The sequence below is a fragment of the Cajanus cajan genome, chromosome 5, assembly GCF_000230855.2.
Source record: "Cajanus cajan strain Asha chromosome 5, NIPB_CcT2T_4, whole genome shotgun sequence".
Lineage (NCBI taxonomy): Eukaryota > Viridiplantae > Streptophyta > Magnoliopsida > Fabales > Fabaceae > Cajanus > Cajanus cajan.
In genome coordinates, this window is record NC_138521.1 from 4,113,343 (window position 1) to 4,137,099 (window position 23,757).

The 23,757-nt window shown below is 28.6% G+C and overlaps 1 protein-coding gene across 1 annotated transcript; it reads left to right on the forward strand.

Moving 5' to 3' along the window:
- The first annotated feature begins 892 nt into the window (after positions 1-892).
- Positions 893-23,365, forward strand: LOC109809503 (protein Ycf2). The gene is given in 8 exon segments (XM_083074122.1): positions 893-1,271; positions 19,671-19,859; positions 19,862-21,807; positions 21,809-22,004; positions 22,007-22,393; positions 22,396-22,439; positions 22,442-22,792; positions 22,794-23,365. Coding segments are annotated over 8 exon segments (3,735 nt in total). The 3' UTR covers positions 23,037-23,365.
- Positions 23,366-23,757: the final 392 nt, after the last annotated feature.

Genomic DNA, 23,757 nt, shown 5'->3' on the forward strand with positions numbered 1-23,757 from the left:
TTTTTACACTGACAACCAATTATATTTTTTAATTGTGTCATGTCACTATAAACACATTTACTTTTAACAGTGACATGACACAATTAAAAGATATAACTGGTTGCTAATGTAAAAAAATTTTACACTGACAATGTATAGATGATTAACTCATAAAAAAAACTAGCGATAACAAAAACATAAAATAATGTCTAATGTTTTAAGTGAAATATTGTTAAAATCTGTTTTATTATTATTTTAATTGGAAGTGAAAAAAGCAAATTATAAGATAGGGTTAAAAATGGTATTAAATTAATTTTAAAAACCAGAATTAATGCTATTTATTACCGTTTACTCTCTCACACATAATAAATGTACTAAAAAAAGACATTGGATAATAGATTTTAATCATTATTAAAATGTGCTCAAGGCCAGGACACACATTAGAAAAATTGAGAAAAAAAAAAAAAAAACAAATAAGAAACCTACTCTAACTTTAACTGTATGGACGTTGCATTGAATGCATGCACATCGTCTTTAACATGTGCTTCTTAATTTATAGGGATATTTGAGTCGTCACCTAATTTGCCTTGTATTAATTAATACTCGAGAAGCATGCATGTCCCTTCTATTAGTATCACCAACCCATCGAAGACGGTTGAGAAGGTAGGTTAAATTTGATGGGTCATTTTTAACTAATCAATTTTATTAAAGTAGGTCAGGAACAGGTACGCGGCAGATACGTGTAAGGCGAGGAGAGCAATTAGCTGAGAAAGTTGCCACGCGTACGGCATTAACACGTGTGGTAAAGATAGCGTATACGTAGCACATAAATTTTTGTGTGTGTTTGTTACATCAAACCATGTTATGATGGAACCAATGTTTTTCTTGTTTTTGGTTTAACCAGGCAGAAAGGATGACGGCACGTGATCCGGTGCACAAGGAGATGGCAACACAGAAGAAAGACGCAAGGATGACCGAGGCGGAGCTGGAAAAGCAGGCGGCGCGTGAGCATAACGCGGCGGGGCACATGGGACAGGGTCACTATACCACCGGAACTGGAACTGGGACCGGAACCGCCACGTACTCCACAATCGGGGAATATGGGCAGCCCATGGGGGCCCATCAAACGTCGGCTATGCCTGGTCATGGAACTGGGCAGCCCACGGGCCATGTGACTGAGGGAGTGGTGGGCTCGCACCCCGTTCGGGCCAATAGAGGCCCGAGTGGGACAGCTACGGCCCATAACACTCGTACCGGCGGGAACCCAAATGATTATGGGTATGGAACCGGTGGTACTTATAGTTAAGTAATGATGATTATATCATCAAAGTTTATTAGCAACAGTTTAATAACAAGGTATGGTTTTTCCCTTTTTGTTCTTGTTTAGTTATCTTCATGTTTGTCTCTCTTTTCTCTCCATTTTTGATGTGTGTTTTCATATTTCTGTATCACTTTCGTTTCAATAAATAAACGAAAACCTTGGTTTTGTAAAATAAGTAGTATTTCTCTTTGGTTTAGTATTTCACTTCACTCTGATATTTCACTTCACTCTGATAAATCTGATGGAGATATGGGTAGAGTGTTTTCATATTTCTGTATCACTTTCGTCACTTTCCTTTCAATAAATAAAGGAAAACCTTGGTTGGTTGTGTAAAATAAATAGTATTTGATATTTCACTTCACTATGATAAAGTGTATCACTTTCGTCACTTCATTCTGATATTTCAGTCACTCTGATATTTTATTATAGTCGATTATCATAGTCAAAGTGGAGTGATATTTCACTTCACTATGATAAAGTGTATCACTTTCGTCACTTCATTCTGATATTTCAGTCACTCTGATATTTTATTATAGTCGATTATCATAGTCAAAGTGGAGTGATCACACTCTTGGGGTTTGGGGTTTGGGGTTTGGGGTTTATTCGAGATCCATCCCATATTATTATTATTGTATTGTTAATGATCAAATCCCAAATTAGAAAGTTGTCATAATGTTAGCTCTTTTTGTCAAATTCAAAACAATGGATATTTTTAATTTATATATTTTTTTTTCAATTATATGCTTACTTTTAATGGGTATTTCTTTTACCAACTGTTAACTTATTTTTTTACAAAAATAAAATAATAAAATTGAAATATTAAATAAATATATTTTTTTAATTCAAGTTCATATTTATTAAGTATCTCTTAATTTATATGTATTAACTTCAAAAGACTAAAGATTTAGTAGGTGGAAGCAGTATATTAATAAGAAAATTTTATTCTAAATCTTATGAGATGGAAAAATGAATTAAACATATCAATTAAGTAAAAAATGAGATGATAAGTCTCAATATTTGTACAGTTAATTTTGAAAAATTATTTATTTATTTTAATAGATTTGAATCGGTTAAAACAGTTTTGTAGGGATGGAACATATATTAATTATTTTGTGGCACATGTAAATGATGTTGTCAAACATTTTTCTTAAGAAAAATAATACATCCTCCGAAAATAATCTCCGATACATATTAAGATCCAACATATCAGTTAATAAATTAAATATAAATAAAAATTTTACTGTGTATTCGGACGATGTTTGGACTACAACTTTGTAAGAAATAGCATCACTCTTTCTTTAAATTTCGGAAAAAGTAAATGCTTTTGATAAAGACGAAAACCAAGAAAATTTTAAATGATATTTTAACAGCACATTAACACAAGAACAAATTCTCTCGAAAACTCATACACAAGAACAAATATTTTAGCAATTAAAATTGTAGGGGTTTGATGTTAACATGTAACTTTAAGTTTGAAATGGAAAAATTCAACTCCTAAAATTTTAAATTTAAATATACTTTTTCTTCATGATTTGTTTCATATATTTTTTAAAATGGGTCATTTATTTAAATTAATTAAATTTATTATGTCATCTCTGATGCTTCTCTCGAGTTACACCTTCATCCAACCCATATTTCTCCAATGGATATAACGTATTTTGCATGGAGATTATTTATTTAAGAAAAAATAAATGTGGTTCTGAAGCGTGATTATGTGAGTGGAATTATGTGGCAAGGTGATATATAGAACTTGAAGTTTTATTGTGGCTGTGTCTGTGTGGAGAGGAAGTTGACCACACAGTCTTTGTGAAATTCATAAGACATTAAATTTTTATTGTACTTTTAGTTTTTCAAGCTGGTTGTATTATTAACATGATTTTAATTTGAGACAAAATCAAATTACTAAATTTGTATATACTAATTTAATTATCATTAAATTTTAAGAGATATTGAAGAATAACTAAAATTAAAGATATAAATAATCAATATGTCATTTGACGTGATAATCATTGTCTGATTATTTTTAATTATTATATTTTTATATATATATCAACAACAATGAAATCAACATTAATTTTTCTTCATTTATTTTAAAAAATATTTTATAAAAATTAGTATAATAACTTAATTTTTCCATTCATCCTTAAAAAAATTCCATTCATTGCTATATAATATTGTGTTATTATTAGTCATCTGAAATTTTATACAATGTCAATTTAAAAATATTCTTATAAAATTTAACTGAATATTTTTTTTTACAATAACGTCAGTTATTGACATTCTTCAATCCATTCCATTGTTGAATGTTAATAATTGTGTAATTTTCTTTTCTAGATCAATTTGTAGATAATTCAATTAAAAATATAGTATTATATATTCTTATAGTATAATATTCATTAGCAGATTTATTAAAATTATTTAGTTCAAGCTCAATTATATATTATTGTGTGTAAAGTTTGATTATCATTTTCAAACTAACATGTAAAAATAAAAATAAATAGAAAAGGTAGAGAGAAAAAAAAAATATAATACAATGTTATTGAAATCAAATATACTTTTATTCATTTTTTAAAAATGTTTGATGAACAATTTTTTCTTATAAAAACTTTTATATTTATACATTTCTTTTTTGAACATTTTTAAAGTTCTAATAAATTGTTTTTAACTTTGTTTTTAAACTATTAAATAAAATGTTACTAATACTTTTAATTATAAATAATTATCTAATAAATGAGATTATTTATGATGATTATTAGTTTTTAATAATCAATAATTATATGTTAATTATGTTTCAGTTTATAATTAATAATAATTAATTATTATTTAATATTTTTTTTTCTATAACTAACATTCTAATCCAATTCAGTCTCTTAATTTATGATTAATTAATATAATTAATATTATGTATAATTACTTATAAAAGTATCCATTATTCTATATTAATTGTAACAATATTGTAGTATTTCAATTTATAACTTTTTAGGTTTTGGGAAAGCAAAATTGCTTAATGATTGTATATAATTAACATTAATATTAATATTAATTACTATAATATTTATTATCTGTTTTTTTTATCTAAAACAGAGAATTTAATCCCTTAAACAATAAAATTAATAATATATATAAATACTAATTAAATAAATTATAAATTAACAGATATTTTAATCTCTTAATTAATAAAATAATTATTTTATATATAATTTATAATTAAACATAATTTCAAATTATTTTAACCAACAATTTTTTTCTTATAATTAATAAATAATATCTATTGTCTTTTATTTTTTATAATAGACATTTAAAGAAAAAATTTAGTCTCTTAATTAGTATTGTATATATATATATATATATAATTATTAATTTAACACAATTGGAAATTATTAGTTATTTAACAAAAATCGTAACGATATTATATAATTTATCATAATTATTAATATTTAATAATAATAATATAATAATAGAAAGAAAAAGGAATTAAGTTGATTTATTTAATAAAAAATACAAAATTTAAAAATGAGAAATTCAACAAAAAAAAAATTATTAAGTGATTTGATATAGAAAGATGACAAAATAATAATATAGAAAGCGTTATATAAAAATATATCATTGTCACTTTCAATTTTAGTAAAAATTTAAAACAAATAAATCATATCGACAATGAATATACAAATGAATATCCAATTTAGCATTAGCAATTTATTTTTCCATCATTTTCTAGCAAGATTAATGCTTACATATTAAAAAAATAATTTAAAATTCATGTTCAATACATCAAATCTACAAATAAGAAGAAAAAAAAAAATAAAGTACTTACCTTTATATATTCTTTTTCTACAATTTTAAAGTCTATTAAATTCTCACTCTTTGGACGTTCATGTTGCGCATACCAAAACAAAACACACATTGAAACAAATTATCATAAATTTGGTTTCATTATAATTGGGTATCAAATCCCATATTAGTGTGAAAAAATAAGAATAGTGAAAATAAAAGAAGAAAAAGTTTTGCCTTCTATTTCTAACAAAAATTGTCATGTGAGGTGAAAATTAAACAAAGAGAGTGAGAGGTAAATTAGATAAAGTGTGAAAATGTAATACACAAAGGGTAAATGAGAGATGTAATAGAAGATAAAGATGGAAAGAAATTGACACGTAAAATAAATTATCAAATATCAAATTATGTGTAATCAAAATTGAGAAAAATGATTAAGAAAAAAATAGTACCTTTTCTAATGATGATGATGATTGTAGTGGGATAAAAATTAGACAATTGAGGAGTTAGAATTGTGTACGTGTAATCAAAATTGAGAAAAAAAAACATGAAGAAAAAATAGTATCTTTATGATGATGATAATTATAGTGGGATGAAAAGTAGACAATAGAAGAATGAATTGAGAAAAAATATGAAGAAAAAAATAGTATATTTCTAATAATGATGATGATTTTAGTGAGATAAACTTAGATAATAGAGAAGTGAGAGTTGTTTGTAATAAAAATTGAGAAAAAAAGATAAAGAAAAAAGTAGTACCATCAAGATGATGATGACTAGAGTGGCATGAAAATTAGACAATAGAGGAGTGAGAGTTGGATTGAATAGAATGAGAGATGTAATATATAAATGGTGAAAACAAATATAATAGAAGATAGAAGTGTAAAAAAATTGACACTTAAATAAATATGTTGGTGTAATTACCTGTAGTTCAATTTTTATATTATATTATCTCTTAAGCCTAAAAGAAATATATTTTTCTTCACCTTGATGGTAGAGGAACATTCTTAAGAAGAAAGTAGATAAGTTTGGAGGAGGAGGAGATTGTTTTGAGTTAGGCATGACAAGTCCGACTTCCACCAGATTTTCACAAAGAAAACCTAATTTGATTAGGTATAAAAGATTCTTGTTATAACATAATATATATATAATATAAATTAAAGTTAAGATTTTATTTTATATTTATATTTTTATAATTATTAAAATATAAATTAATTATTTTAATGGTTAATTAATTTAAATTGTAACAATAATTAGGTAACAAACTTAAAGTTATATATTCAATTACCATAGTAGGTTAACACAAATGGTCTATGATTGGTTCTAAGTTTGTGTTCTTTATGACATGGGTTTGATACTCTCTCTATAATTTTTAAAACTCTATTTTGGTAGACATACCTATCTAAGGAAACCCCTTGGCACTAAAGGTGAAATTCTTTTGATTGGAATGTCATGAGTTAAACTGGACACTACTAAATTTTGGCTAATCACTAAGTAAACAAGTACTTGGTCTAAGGATCCCAACATGTCATTAGCTCCCTCAAGACTACTTTAGACATTTTATTAACCTTAAATGAAATAATGAATATGGACCTTTATAATTAGATATATGATTTAATTAAAAATGACATATTTTGTTACATTAAACAAATAATATAAGTTAACAAATCTAAAAAAAAATGTACTATATTTTTCATTCAATTTACTTTTGTATTATTATTTATTATAAAATGTTATATAAATTATTTCGAGAATCAAAAGTGATGAATCTCCCAATTAGAAATATCAAAATATGATAAAAAAAATTGAAAGACTAAAACTAAACTTGAAAATTCTAGAGTCCAAAAACATATTTGAATAAAAACTGTAACGTCTAGTCGTATTATTATTAATCTCGGTAATATTTACCACTACGTGCGTAGTTGTTTATTTTTACATATATAATACATATTTTTGGAAACATTTATAATACGTGCCTATTTACATAATTTAGTTTCTTTTTCTATTTCTAATATAATATTTACATGGGTGGTTGAAACAAATTTACAATTGGGTTCACATGGTTAGCAGGCGGTAAAAAGAAAGTGACTATTATGGGGCCGTCGATCATGGTAGGGACTTCTTGGTTTGGAGAAAAGGTAAAACTCGACACTGCTACTCTATTAAATGTGACTGCATTTGTTACCGTATCAACACTCCACGTAGTCCCAGAAAATACTGCAGAAATTACTGAAGGAAAAGGAGTTGGGATCGCTGGAACATCCATCTCTATTTATTTAATTATTTTTATGATTATATTACACAAAAAAAACATAAGGAGTGAGAACAATTTTCAAATAAATAATTTTAATCACATAATATGCGTAGCAATAATTAATACAAAAAAAAACATATAATATATTAATGATGATTAACATTAAATTTTGAATTATACTTGTAGTGACTAGTCAGGATAAATGAGCATTATCATAATATCAACCAATAAAAGGATATTTCACCTTACTCAACAATAGAATATTTTACCTTCATTTCTTACTCATTTAAATCCCCAAGGTCAAACCTCCAGCTACAAATAATTCAAATTTTATCTTCTATGGCCATAGAATAATATTTATCTTTAAAACGAGTCAAAGACATTTTAATATAATTATATTATAATCAATCATAAAAATAACCACGCTAAATATATTTGAGAATTTATCATTATTTAAGCTTTAAATAAATGACATATACGTAAATAAAATATATTAAGAGCACTAATTAATTAAATGACAATGATAATCATTATAAAATAATTAAACAATATAAAATATGAACATATTAATAATTATTATGGATAACAATAATCATAGGTTAAACAAATAAATGAGGTTAGGGACACCTCACTAGATAAATGTACAAAGAAAATAACATAAATAAATAAACATAATAGTAGATAAAATTTTAAGGAAACAAAGTTCTCCTCCCCCTTACCTTGGAATGTAGATTTATCGAGACTTTATTTTCTCACTTCGCTGCTTTCTCTTTTTTCTCTCTTCTCTTCCTTCTCTCTTGTTTTCTACTCTACATCCGTTACTTTGTGCCTCTCAATTTACTGTAATTGAGGCCTATTTATAGGTAAATAAGGGCTCACTCAGTTCACTGATTTGAGATAACATTCTTATCCCCGTAATAATTTAGTGTACTTGCCTATATACGTAATCAGATGAGGTGAGGTAATTCTTATTCTTATCTCTGTGCTGCTCAGTAAATTTTTATCTCTGGACTGTGCAAATTCCTTATTTTTGTGCCAAGTAAATGCTTACGTTACTTTGCCATGTAAATGCTTACAGCACATGCTCATTACTTTGCCACGTAACTGCGTATATATTACTTTATATACATAACATTGAAATCCGCTGCACATTCCCAATTAAAACTTGTAGCACATTCCTTTTTTCCCTAATAAATTATTGCAAATATACATATATATATACGTTACATAGCATTGAAATCCACTGTACATTCCCAATTATTGCATATATATATATATATATATATATATATATATTTAGTTTACTAAATATAAATAAAAATAGCCTACTAGTATCTACCTATTCATTTTAAATATACAAACTAAAATTTTAAGAGTTTGATTTAAAATAATAATAATAATAATAATAAAATTATGAATATTAGATGATTCTATTTTATTAATTAGATCATAATAATTATGTAATTAGGAATAAATATTTTATAATTTTATTTTAATAAAAATTTGATATATATATTTATTCTCTATTATACACATATATATATATATATATATTATAATAACTAAAAAATTTAATTACTATTTTAAGAAGAATTCACTTAATAATAATATTGAGAATATTGTTATCTAAAAATTTAAGACATTATAAAAACAAACTCTCTTTCACCATACTTTGGAGGATATAAAATAAGGTCTAAATATTGGCATGATGCTCTTGGTGGCAAGAGGAGTGGATGACTCTATGGGGTTGGATACTCGCGATCGTTATAAGACAACAAAATTACCAAGGAAAAACCAACAACAAGACACTATAGATTATGTTGATGATTAGATTTTATTTAAAAAAATATGTATTATTTGTCTTAACCTTTGTAAATATATTGTTTTGATATTTTGATAAATTTAGATTGGATTTATAGTTATTATGATCATTTAAATTGATTTTGTATAGGTTTTTTATTTATATAATATTGTTAATTTGTAGCGATGTATAATACTGTATTATAATTAAATTAATAAACTTAAAAATAATAAAAAAAGCATTAATGGATAATTTTCTAATAATACAAATAATAAAATTTAAAAATTACTGATGATGAAACTAACTTAAAAAGTTTGTTGATCATTATCAATGGATATATTTGTCTAAAACTCAATGTGCGTTACCGACATATTATTTGTTGATGATAAGAGATTATCAATTTTTGACAAATTATTTGTTGATAATTTTCAAAGGTATATCTAGCAAAAATTATAGATGAATACTTTCTACGAAAATATCTGTAAAAAATTATCGTCAAATAAAATTTTTTTGATAGTTTTTTTTCAACAACCATATTTCTGACTCAATGTGTATTACCAACATATTATTTGTCGATAATAAGAGATTATCAATTTTTGACAGATTATTTGTTGATAATTTTCAAAGGGTATATTTAGCAAAAATTATCGATGAATACTTTCTATGAAAACATCTGTAAAAAATTATCGTCAAATAAAATTTTTTTGATAGTTTTTTTTTCAACAACCATATTTCTAAAAAAAATTATGTCTATTAGAAATTTCATATTACCAATGGATTTTCATTTTTACCGACAAATTTTAACCATCAATAAATTCCACTTTTTCTTATAGTATATAAATTATGTGATTGAACAAGTGTTGAATAGGCATCGAGAACACTTTCATAATTAAACAAAAGAGGCATCAAGAGAACAAGTGTTGAATAAGCATAATTTCTCATATTTAAACTCTAGTTAAAGGATTTAAGGTATAAGGTTTAGAAATAAATAAGCATGTTCCTCTTTTAACTCGAGTTACAAAATCATTCTCTCATAATTAAACAAAATAATAACTTATATAGTATATAACATAATACATTTCTCTAATACCCATTATACAAATAATTTATCTACCTTTACTTAATTAAAAACATTTATAATAATATAAAAGCCTCTAATTATTTTTAAAATACAACTAATTAATTTAAAAATCTTTTAAAATTTAATTTAATTAGAATGCATAATTAAAATGAAATTATAAAAATCTATCAAAAAAATTAAAACTTTAAAAACAAAGGAAAAAGGCAGCATGCCTGTAGAGAATAAAGTGCAACAATTTTAATTCTTAATTATATAAATAGTTTTGATCTTTATGACTTAATTAAAATTGCCACCAAGATTTATATATATATTTTTAAAAAATATATTATTAACATTAAAAAAATAACAAATTTTTTTGGTGCTTCATTGACCTTCATCATCGTTGATTGTTATTCTTCATATTTTTTGTTCTTAAGGTTCTTTGCACAATCTTGTAGAGCTCAATCATACAATAATAAAAAAAAAAATCATCGTTACTCTTAATATTATTTTTATTGACTCAATCGTCCAATAAATGCATAAGTATATTCTTCATTGATTTCACATATAAGAGAAAGTGGAAAACTTGATAAAAACATAATTTAATAAGGAATACATTTGCATATCTATTGGATGATTAAGCTAATGGAGATACTATTAAGAGTAACTACAATTTTTTTTTTATATCAAATGATTGAGCCCTACAATGTTGTGCAAAGTTATTGTCAAGTATCAAGAATAAGAATAACGACAAATGTGAATAATATTGATTAACAACAATGAAGATCAATAGAACATAAAAAAACTTCATTTTTAATGTTAATATATATATATATATATATATATATATATATATATATATATATATATTAAAAAATTATTAAATTTATGTGACAATTTTAATTAAGTTGGAAAGATTTGGACTGTTTATATAATTAAGAATTAATATTATTGCACTTTACCCTCTAAAGTGTTTACCACACTTTAGAGGAGCCTTTTTCTAAAACAAAAATGTAATAAATTCCCTTAGATTTACTTGAACCTAATAAAAAATAATAGAAAAAAGTTAAATTATATTTTCTATTTTAATCCTCAATTAATGCCACAGAATTAAAATAAAATCATTATCTTATTTAAAATCACAAAAATTAATCTTATACATTAGGAACACAGTTTCGGATTTTATTATGGATTCCTCACTTGTAAAACAAAAGAAAACTAAAGGTTTAGCAAATATAATGAAACATCCTACGTATTCTTGTTTACCGAAATGATGATTTGAAGAAGATCAAACCCAATTTCGAAGCCCAATTTTTAAGGCCCAAGCAGAGTTGCTGTTTTTTGGCCAGTGCTTAGTGCAAGCTTGGACGCTTATATTTAATGAAATTTATGTGACTCTCTTAGCTGTTTTTGAGGTGACTAGTCATTAAGCTGAAACTTTGTACACAGTGTCTTGAATTTTTTATTTTCTTTTTTCTTTTTAGAGTTCGTTTGGATATTAGTTTAGAAACATTTTTTAAGAATTATTTTGCTAAAAAATTCAAAATTCAAAGTTTATATTTAGATAAACTCTTATATTTTTGTAACTTAGTATCCTCTTTATGCTTGTACCGAAATTATCTAGAATTTGAGTGTCTAAAATTTTCTTTTCGACGGGACTAGATGATGTTGAACTAAATTTTATGTAAATATTTTCGGAATCTATCCATTTGTATTGTATGTTCCTTTCTTAGTGTTTGTTTTTTGCCCTTAACACTTTTTTAATGAAATGATCAACTATGAATTTAATTTTGGATTTACTTTTGTATTGAAAAATCATTAGTGAATCATGGTATAAAATCTAACATTGATAAATCTTCTTTCTAGGGATAGAATAAGGTTTGTTAGTAATGTAAGAAACCTTTTTCTTGATACAATTAATTCACCTAAGGAATTTGAGGTTATTAAGGAAATAATTTACCAAAAGTATCAACTAAAGACACGGGTTTGATTTCAAATTTCTTATTGACGAATGTTAAACAGTTGCTGGTCAAGTGTGTTTCCTTTGACCTTTGTTAAGGATTTACGACACATTTTTTATTTATTTAATCTCATTTTCTTAGAATTTTGTCATTTCTCATTGAGAGCCTATTTTAGTATGTTTCACTAGGCTAAAGCTTTGATCTAAAAGATTTGAGGACACTAAGATATATTGGACTTCCGTAGACTCTTTATGCCTTATCTTTGTATTAGGATTCAGTCATAAGATATGAGAGTTGAATCTTACGTTAGAATTATGAGTTTTGAGAGATATTTAAGATTATGGACTCTTTAACTACAATCTTTAGCTTTTTGTGGTGTGGTTCTCCCAAGGTTATTATCATGTTAATCTCAATTCTCAAGCTTTTCTTAAAAAAAAAATCGTTGCATAAAGGGAACTTCAAGTTCTCAAATTAGGTTTGGCACATTTGGACAATCTTAGACCTTTGTACATGTCCTATTTTGGTTTATAGTTGTTGGGTACCACAATAATAATACAAAACTAAAATAACAGATAAAAAAAATAAAAACAAAATGAGACAATAACATGATAGAAAAACTTTATTGAAGGAGGAAATTACACAACTCTTCACTATAAAATTAACTCCTTAAAATAGAAAAACACGCTTATTGAGAGAAATTTCTCAAAATATATAAAAGAAAGGCGAAGAATATTTAGGGATGATGGAAAGAGGTCCACTAGGCTTTATTTATAGCCTTAGTGGAGTTCAAATGTGAAGTTCCCACCAATGTGGGGCTTATTCTAACAATTTTTTCACTTGAAGATTATGATTAATATAATCATATATATTTTCACACCACTCTTTGTTCCTTGTCATTCCATGTCGCTTACGTTTTTTATAGGTCATATGAGGATTGACACCATATAAATTTGTTAGTGTTGATCGACTTTGTCATCACATTTGTTAGGTTGTCTTTGGTATGAATCTTTACATATCCACACTTCATTCTTCTACTACTCCATGAACAAATTGGTATTGTATACCTATGTATTTTGTCTTGGAATAAAAGGTTGAATTCCTTGCAATGTTCAAGGCATTATGATTGTCACAATACATAGTAGCTTTCTATTGTTTGTGCCGAAGTTCCTCCATTAGCCTTTGAATCCAAATTGCTTTCTTGCATGCTTGGATAGTTACGATGTATTCAACTTCTGTAGTATATAAAGCCATTATAGTCTATAACTTGGATAACCAACTTACTACCATTTCAACAAGTGTAAACACAGAACTAGTAGTAGATTTCCTTTTATCCAAATCACTTACAAAATCTGAATCGGTATAGCCTCTGACAATAAATTCTAATACTTTAAAGCATAATGCAACATCTAAGATTCTTTTAATGTATCTAAGGATCCTCTTAACAACATTTCAAAGCTTTCTACTAGGATCTATCATAAACCTACTGACTACTCTCACTACTTGTGCAATGCCTGGTCCTGTACAAATTATGACATACATAAGACATCCTATTGATGATCATATGAAACTTGAGACATTTTCATCTTCTTCACTTCATTGTTAGGACTCATACTTGATGAGGATAATTCATAATTGACATAAAGTAAGGTATAAATTGGCTTACAATCTTGTATGTTGAAATGCAACAAGACATTAGTAAATAATTATTCTGAGAAAAAAAATCTTCCTAACTTTTTTTGTCCTGGTGAATTTGCATCCCTAAAATCTTGTTGTTGGTCTCAAGTCCTTCATATCAATCTCCATAGCCAATTGTGCCTTCAATTATTTGATCCAATCTTTGTTCGGACCTACCACCAACATATCATCCACATACCATAATAAAATGATGAAATCATTATCAAACTTATTGTAGTATACAGAATGGTGTAAACTTAGTCTATTATAACCAAGACTAATAATGATGAAATCAAATTTCTTGTACCAACATCTCAGCATCTGCTTTAGATTATACAAAGATTTGGTCAACTTGCAAATCAAGTTTTCTTTTTCTTATTTTTTAAAGCCTTCTAGTTGAAGCATATATGTTTCTTCTTCAAGTTCTCCATGAAGAAAAATAGCCTTTACATCAAGTTGTCCAAGATGTAAATTAAATACAACACACGTAGCCATAACCACTATGATTGTGGTCAAACAGATAGCTAGTAAGAATATCTCGTTGAAATCAATGTCTCTTTCTGAGCATATCCCTTAACCACCAATCTTGCACAATACTACTCCACTTGATCATTTGTTTGATCTTGTAGATCTATTTACAACAAATGGCTTTTTAACTTTATGAAAGCTTAACAAGTTCTATGTCTTATTTCTATGTAAGACCTGCATTTCTTTTTGCATTGTTGTCATCCATAAAGAAACACCTGAATTCCTCAAAGCCTCTTAAAAGGTTGATGGTTCTCCTTTTTCAGTTAGAAGATAATATGCATTTTGACTTGCCATGACATAGTCTAAGTGTCATGATGGTCTCCTTATCTCACATCTTATCTGTTAAGCTTCTCTATCATTGGCCTCATCTGACTCTTGTTCTTCTCTAAACTTCTTTTCTATAACCACTATAGTAATGTCTTTGCAATTCATTCTCTACACATCCCTGCTAACAAAAACCTTGCGGGCAGTGGGATCTCACAAGCGATACCCTTAACTTTGTTAGTATAATCCAAGAATATACACTTTTTAGATTTTGGATCTAGCTTTGTTATTTCTTGGGAGTTGTACATCATGTACATAGGATATCCAAATACATGTAAAGGAAGAATAATCATTTGATTTGCCTCTCCACATCTCCATTAGATTTTTCAAACCAATTGTTATTGACAATGATCACTAATCGATTTATTACGTAACAAGAAATTTTAACTACTTTTACCTAGAAAGATTTTGCCACTCTTGTTGTTCTCATAACTCTTGTTCTATCTAGGAGGGTTTTGTTCGTCCATTCTGCTTCATCATTCTGTTGAGGCATGTGTGGCATTGTGAATTTCCTTAAAATGCCTTTTTGCTTGCAAAATGTTAGAAAGTGACCATTTACTTGTTCTCATTCTTTGTATGTCCTCAAGCACTTAATTTTTTTCTCGCTTTTAAGTTTAAATCATGCTTTAAATCCCTTGAGTATTGAAAACACAATCTAACTTCTTCTTGATTGGGTAGACCCATAATATCCTAGAGTATCTCCTATAGATACTTCTAGTGGTTCCTATACATTAGAATATATCAAGTCAAGTAAATGTTTGATTCTCGTAGTTACTTTAGCAAACTTCAATCTATGCTAGTTAATAGTCACACAATGCTCACAAAATGATAAATTTACCATTTTGAGCCCCACAAGAGATTATGTTCCACAAGAATTTTCAAGCCTCACTTTGACATATGACCAAGTCTACAATGTCATATGATCATTGTTTCTTTTGACTTGCTGTTGCAATTAAGGCATCTACTTCTTGTCCCAAAATCATGTATAAATAGGTTATGATCTTTTTTGCTTTTATCACTACCATATTGCCTTTAACTACCTTCAAGATTTCACCTTTAGTGTGGATCTTGCACTTGAGGTCATCCAATTGCCCAATTGCCCAATAAATTATTTTTCAAGCTTTTCGCATGTTGTTCCCTTTGAATTATTTAAACAATACCATCATACATTTTCAATTTGACAGTATCAACTTCAACAATTTCTAGGGCATGGTCAGTTCCTATGAACACGAATCCTCTAAAGATAGGTTTATAAATGCAATACCAATCTCGAAATGCAATCATATGTCAGGTTGCACTTGAATCCAATATCCAACAATCATAGTATTGTGTCCCACCACTAGAACTCATTACTATACATAACTTCCACATCATTTGAGGTACTCACAACGCAACCTTGATAAGTTAATGCTTTAGAGTTTTTCCCTTCATTCTTCTTGTGCCAACAATCTTTCTTCACATGCGCTCTCATGCTACAATTGTAGCGTTTGATTTTTTTTTCCTTCTCCAAAATTTTGATCTACTATGATTTAGACTCCCATTGGGGCTATGTTTTGTTCATCTATCTCATCATTGTTAATGCTTATGTTTGTTTAGAATTTTCCAACCTATTTTCCTTATTATTTTTCTTGGATTCTTCTTCAAGAATAAATTTGGCAACATCCTCAAAGGATAGATGATTAATGACATTGTTATTTATTATATTGATGATAAGTTGATCATACATATGAAGTAAAAGCTCCTCACATTCATATTTTGCTTTGTTGAAATTTTACATTACTAGTTGAGTGAATCTCATATTTAGATTGTGGATGTGATTCGTTACCGACGTGGACTAACTCATTGAAGAGTGTAGAGTTTCCTTTTTAAGAATATTTTGGTGTAAAGTGACTTGATCTCATACAACTTGATGAGAGTGTCCCAAGTGTCCTTCACAATCTTCTTCTCTGGAACACAAGACAAAACTGAATACACCATTGCTAAATGCAAATTGGCAACAACATTAAATACTTAAATATCAAGTCTTTTTCTTAAATACCAGGTAGTTCCCAACAAAGAGAGGTGGCGACACTAATGGAAATACTTAAATACCAAGTCTTTCCTTACCAATACTTTTGCCAAATTTGCACTTTCATACTACCACACTATATATTCAGTAACAAGAATAACTATTTTCTAATATGGCAAACCAAACACTACTACAACCACAAAACATACTAAATTTTCTCTGGCACTATATTAGTGAGCATCACAACATAATAATATCAACAACTTGTTGGCCCTAGTGTCACTATTGAATACCAAAGATACATGCACAATAATAACTCAACTAAAATAATAGATGAAAAAATATCAACATATTGCAGAAGGAAATTACATGACTCCTTAAAATAATAGAATATTACTACGGAGAGAAAGCTCTCAAAGTAAATAAAAAGAGAGGAGGAAAAGATTTTGGGATGATGAAAAGGAAGACCACTAAGTTTTATTTATAGCATTAGGGGGTCCAAGTGTGTTGGGATACAAACAAGTCTTACCTCGATAAAATAAGAGAAGAAATGACAACTGATAAAGTACTCATATACTCTAATGATTGAGAGGCTTTTTGGGTGATGATCAAAAGAAAAATTGTGAGGGCTTAGATCTAAAGCAGGCAATATCTCATCACACCGATATCTCATTCCACCAATGTGGGACTTCTTCTTGAACAATAATTAGTCACTAAAGAGAAATTACTGGTTAACTAAACCCTAAACCTTAAACCCTTATAAAAATAATCCTTATAAAATATCTCCTCAAACAAATATCATAAAATAATCTTATCAACAATATTAGAACCGGCGACAAATACCATAAAATATCCTCATAAAAGTGTGAAGTTCCCACCAATGTGGGACTTCTTCTTGTAACAATAATTAGTCACTAAAGAGAAAACACTATTTAACTAATGCACGAGAGCATATACATATTGACTAAAAAGAGAGCTATGTGCAGCAAGTCACATGTGTTCTTCATAATTATGCAGAACTTATATCTTAAATCCATCACTATGCTAGTTTAGTGTTATTATATTGGGAATTAGACACTAGGGAAATCCATTTCTACTACAAACCAACGACACTATATGTAGTAAAATGTAATGGATCAAAAGCTTATGCCATTTTAAATTTTTGCATGTCAATCATTAGAGGTTTCCATTGAACTACAACCAACAACTGTCCTCAATGGCTATTGGATCCCATTAGTATAATATTTTGGAAACAAGTTATTTTCAAGGTATTTTAACTGTACAGGATTTGTCTCACAATTTCATAAAATTTATAAGTTGATGTAGATCAGATCACTACTTAAATTTAAGGTCCATAGTTGAGTACAACCTCACATACAAGGGGTTACTCTTCAGAAAACAAACCATTAGCTTTTCTGCTCAGTTTCTGTACTCTAGTTTTTTGTTTGGCTTGTTGAATTGGCCTAAAGAAAAAAGAATCTTGGAGATATTGTGGCCCAATGTGGCTATTCAGATTTGTTAAATGAAAGGGACTATTGGAGTGGCAATAAGCCTTTGGCTAACATTTTCACTTGCCTATAATCATTCACATTACCACTTTCTAGCCTAGTTGTTTGGGTCCTAAATCATATTGTTAACAAAGGCAAGGGCAACAATGTACCCAATTGCGAACTCAAGAAGGCATCTTGATCTGCACAGCTATGCAAAACCATGGACTGTTTTGCTGAATAATTATGCAACACCCACTTAGAGCTTCATCTTAAGATAGTTTGAAGTAAAGGCACAAATTGTATGTCTCACATTTTGGTTGTTCTTTAGTTCTAACATGTATATTTATATGCTAAGATTGCTTAAAAGTTTTACCAATACACCATCTTTTAGGAATTTTTTCCTAGCACATAACCATTTACCATTATTTCCTTGTGTTAGTATGAAGAATTAGAATAAGCAAAAAATGTTCTTTCAAGATTTCAACTCAGTCCTAGTTACTCATTAACTCAAAATTTAATGTTAGAATTAAACAATCACATTATTCCATCTTAAAATTTTCTGATATTACTCTCTAAGTGCTCTTAGCCTTCTAGAATCTTGACTAAAATTATGAATAATTGGTTTATCCAGAATCCTAATTTATCTTTTAAGTTCATTTATAAGTACTATCCTATTTAGCTTCTTCTCCAAATAAAAAGTAGTTAAATTTAATTTAAATCAGTTTATAGATATTGTATTATTATCATATTACATAGCAGTATTAACAAGACTAATTATACCAGTTTTCGTTCACTATTTACCCCACACAACAGTAACCAAAACTTGTCATGTAATTCCTCATTCAACAGTTTTTGGCCAATCAGTTCAGAAATTTGAAAATTTAGGCACAACGACAATAAAATGGAAAGAAAAAGAATAATCAAGCAAGAATCGATCCAGGCAAATTATCACACACACACACAAAAATAAAATCAAAGACATAAATTATTATCAAGCAACTCAATATTTAACAATACAACCAGTAAACTCTGAATCTGAAGCATAGTACTCCCAAAATCATGTTGTAACTACTGCTCCTGTCGCATTGGATACTCGTGAATACTTTTTTACATAGATGATTCTTCGGACCAATAATATGATCATAATAAAATATATAAAATAAAGATTTTATTTCTTTATACATAAAGGATGTCCATCGTTTCTTTCTTCTACCTAGCGTTCTCAAATTTTATTTTTTAATAAAAAAGTATAGATCAAGCGATATGTCATGGATAACAATAACGAGAAGTGGGAGCACTTTTTCCGAGAGCATTCATAAAGGTCTACAGTTTGAAAATGAAAAGTTGTTTGTAATTATTGTCGTATATTATATTTCAAATGGTTAATTTATTTATAAAATTATTTTATTAATTAGATTGTTGTTCATAGACTAATGACTATTTTAAAGGATTTATCCACATACTTTCAAGATATAACAAGATCTTTCCACTATTAGACTAAGGCCATCTTGAAAGAACTTATTGTCAACCTCTTTCATATATAAATCTACCTGATTCAGAAGTGAAGAACTTGCATCAGTATCTCAATTTTCATTCAAACATGGGTTTGATTCATACTCCATGTTCTGAGAAATATTTACCATCCGAAAAAAGGAAAAAACGGAATCCTTGTCTAAAAAAATTTCTTGAAAAAGACAGATGTATAGAACCTTTCAACAGGATAGTGCTTTTTCAACTCTCTCAAAATGGAATCTATTCCAAACATATATACCATGGTTCCTTACCTCAACAGGGTACAAATTTCTAAATTTCATATTTTAAAATACTTTTTCAGACCTATTGCCGATACTAAGTAGCTACCAAAAGTTTGTATCCATTTTTCATGATATTATGCATGGGTCAGATATATTATGGCGAATTCGTCAGATTCCATTGTGGAAGACACAATAGAATCTGATAAGTGAGATATGGAATCTGATAAGTGAGATTCCAAGTAATTTTTTACATAATCTTCTTCTATCCGAAGAAATTATTCATCGAAATAATGAGTTACTATTGATATCGACACATCTGAGATCGCTAAATGCTCAGGAGTTCCTCTATTCAATCCTTTTCCTTCTTCTTGTTGTTGGATATCTTGTTCATACACATCTTCTCTTTGTTTTTCGAGTCTACCATGAGTTACAGACAGAGTTTGAAAAGGTAAAATCTTTGATGATTCTATCATATATGATTGAGTTGCGAAAACTTCTGGATAGGTGTCCTACATCTGAACTGAATTCTTTCTGGTTAAAGAATCTCTTTCTAGTTGCTCGGGAACAATTAGGAGATTCTCTAGAAGAAATACGAAGTTTTTCTTTTGGTGGAAACATGCTATGGGGTGATGGTCCTGCTTATGGAGTCAAATCAATACGTTCTAAGAAGAAATATTTGAATCTCATCGATCTCATAAGTATCATACCAAATCCCATCAATCGAATCACTTTTTCAAGAAATACGAGACATGTAAGTCATACAAGTAAAACAATCTATTCCTTGATAAGAAAAATAAAAAACGTGAATGGTGATTGGATTGATGATAAAATAGAATCCTGGGTCTCGAACAGTGATTCTATTGATGATAAAGAAAGAGAATTCTTGGTTCAGTTTTCTACCTTAACAACAGAAAAAAGGATTGATCAAATCCTATTGAGTCTGACTCATAGTGATCATTTATCAAAGAATAACTCTGGTTATCAAATGATTGAACAACCAGAAGCAATTTACTTATGATACTTAGTTGACATTCATAAAAAGTATCTAATGATTTATGAGTTAAATACATCCTGTTTAGCAGAAAGACGGATATTCCTTGCTAATTATCAGACAATTACTTATTCACAAACCTTGTGGGGGGCTAACAATTTTCATTTCCCATCTCATGTAAAATCCTTTTCACTCCGCTTAGCCCTACCCCCTAGGGGTATTTCAGTGATAGGTTCTATAGGAACTAGACGATCCTATTTGGTCAAATACCTGGTGACAAACTCCTATGTTCCTTTCATTACAATTTTTCTGAACAAGTTCCTGGATAACAAACCTAAGGATTTTCTTATTGATGATAGTGACGGTATTGATGATAATGACGATATCGACCATGACCTTGATATGGAGCTGGAACTTCTAACTATGATGAAAACGCTAACTATGGATATGATGCCAGAAATTGACTGATTCTATATCACCTTTAAATTTGAATTAGCAAAAGCAATGTCTCCTTGCATAATATGGATTCCAAACATTCATGATCTGGATGTGAATGAGTCGAATTACTTATCCCTCGGTCTTTTAGTGAACTATCTCTCAAGGGATTGTGAAAGATGTTCCACTAGAAATATTCTTGTTATTGTTTCGACTCATATTCCCCAAAAAGTAGATCTAGCTCTTATAGCTCCGAATAAATTAAATACATGCATTAAGATACGAAGGCTTCTTATTCCACAACAACGAAAACACTTTTTCACTCTTTCATATACTAGGGGATTTCACTTGGAAAAGAAAATGTTCCATACTAATGGGTTCGGGTCCACAACAATGGGTTCAAATGTACGAGATCTTATAGCACTTACCAATGAGGCCCTATCGATTAGTATTATACAAAAAAAAATCCATTATAGACACTAATATAATTAGATCCGTTCTTCATAGACAAACTTGGGATTTGCGATCTCAGGTAAGATCGGTTCAGGATCATGGGATACTTTTCTATCAGATAGGAAGGGCTGTTTCAAAAAATGTACTTCTAAGTAATTGCTCCATAGATCCCATATCTATCTATATGAAGAAGAAATCATGTAACGGGGGGATTCTTATTTGTACAAATGGTACTTCGAACTTGGAACGAGTATGAAGAAATTAACGATACTTCTTTATCTTTTGAGTTGTTCTGCCGAATCGGTCGCTCAAGATCTTTGGTCTCTACCCGGACCTGATGAAAAAAATGGGATCACGTCTTGTGGACTCGTTGAGAATAATTCTGATCTAGTTCATGGCCTATTAGAAGTAGAAGGCGCTCTGGTGGGATCCTCACGGACAGAAAAAGATTGCAATCAGTTTGATAATAATCGAGTGACATTGCTTCTTCGGTCCGAACCAAGGAATCTCTTAAATATGATTCAAAATGGATCTTATTCTATCGTTGATCAGAGATTTCTCTATGAAAAATATGAATCGGAGTTTGAAGAAGGGGGGGAGTCCTAGACCCGCAACAGATAGAGAAGGATTTTTTCAATCACATATCGTTTGGGCTCCTAGAATATGGCGCCCCTGGGGCTTTCTATTTGATTGTATCGAAAGGCCCAATTCATTGGGATTTCCCTATTGGGCCAGGTCATTTCGGGGCAAACGGATCATTTATGATGAAGAGGATGAGCTTCAAGAGAATGATTCAGAGTTCTTGCAGGGTAGAACCGTGCAGTACCAGACACGAGATAGATCTTCCAAAGAACAAGGCTTTTTTCAAATAAGCCAATTCATTTGGGATCCTACAGATCCACTCTTTTTCCTATTCAAAGATCAGCCTCTTGTCTCTGTATTTTCACATCGACAATTCTTTACAGATGAAGAGATGTCAAGGGAACTTCTTAATTACTTCCCAAACAAATCTTCCTACATCTATATATAAACACTGGTTTATCAAGAATACGCAAGAAAAACATTTTGAATTGTTGATTCATTGCCAGAGATGGCTTAGAACCAATAGTTCATTATCTAATGGATTTTTCCGTTCTAATACTCTATCTGAGAGTTATCAATATTTATCAAACTTGTTCCTATCTAACGAAACGTTATTGGATCAAATGACAAAGATATTATTGAGAAAAAGATGACTTTTCCCATATGAGATGGTTGTTGTTATCTGCTCCAATAACGAATCATTGGTTTAACTGAATAACTAAAAAAAAAGAAGATAGACCTTTCTTTCTCTTCGTCTTAGGTCGATGGATCTTCTTAATTGAAAGATCCCCTATATCGATAATACACATTCTAGTTGACCGAGTCTAATTTGAATTGTTTTGTTCCGAAGCAAAGAGATCCAAGGGGCAGTTTGTCCTATTCAGATTTTCACAACCAAGAAAGTGATACCAATAATTGTGATTCTAATTAATTATGATAATTAAAATATTTAATAATTAAAATTAATTAAAATTACAATAGTTAGATTATTATATTTTATTAAAATTGATATTATTTAGATCTTTAACACTTTTAATTAATAAAATAATTATTTTAAATTTAAATTCAAATTTAAAATGATTTCACTAATTATTGAATATATAACTTTATTAAATGTTCCGTTGATTAATTTAAATTCAAAATGATTTCAGGAATTATTAAATACATAACTTTATTAAATGTTCAGTTGATTGTCTAAGTTGTATTTTTGTGGTTTAATAAGCAAAGTTAAATTCATATATTTAAAAAAAAAAAATGATAAGGTATGCACATATAGCATAAGACATGTCAAAACCCCTCTGCATCACCAACTGTCTATTAAAGACATTTGGATAAAGCCAATACTCCAACCCTACAACATCCATAATTAACCTC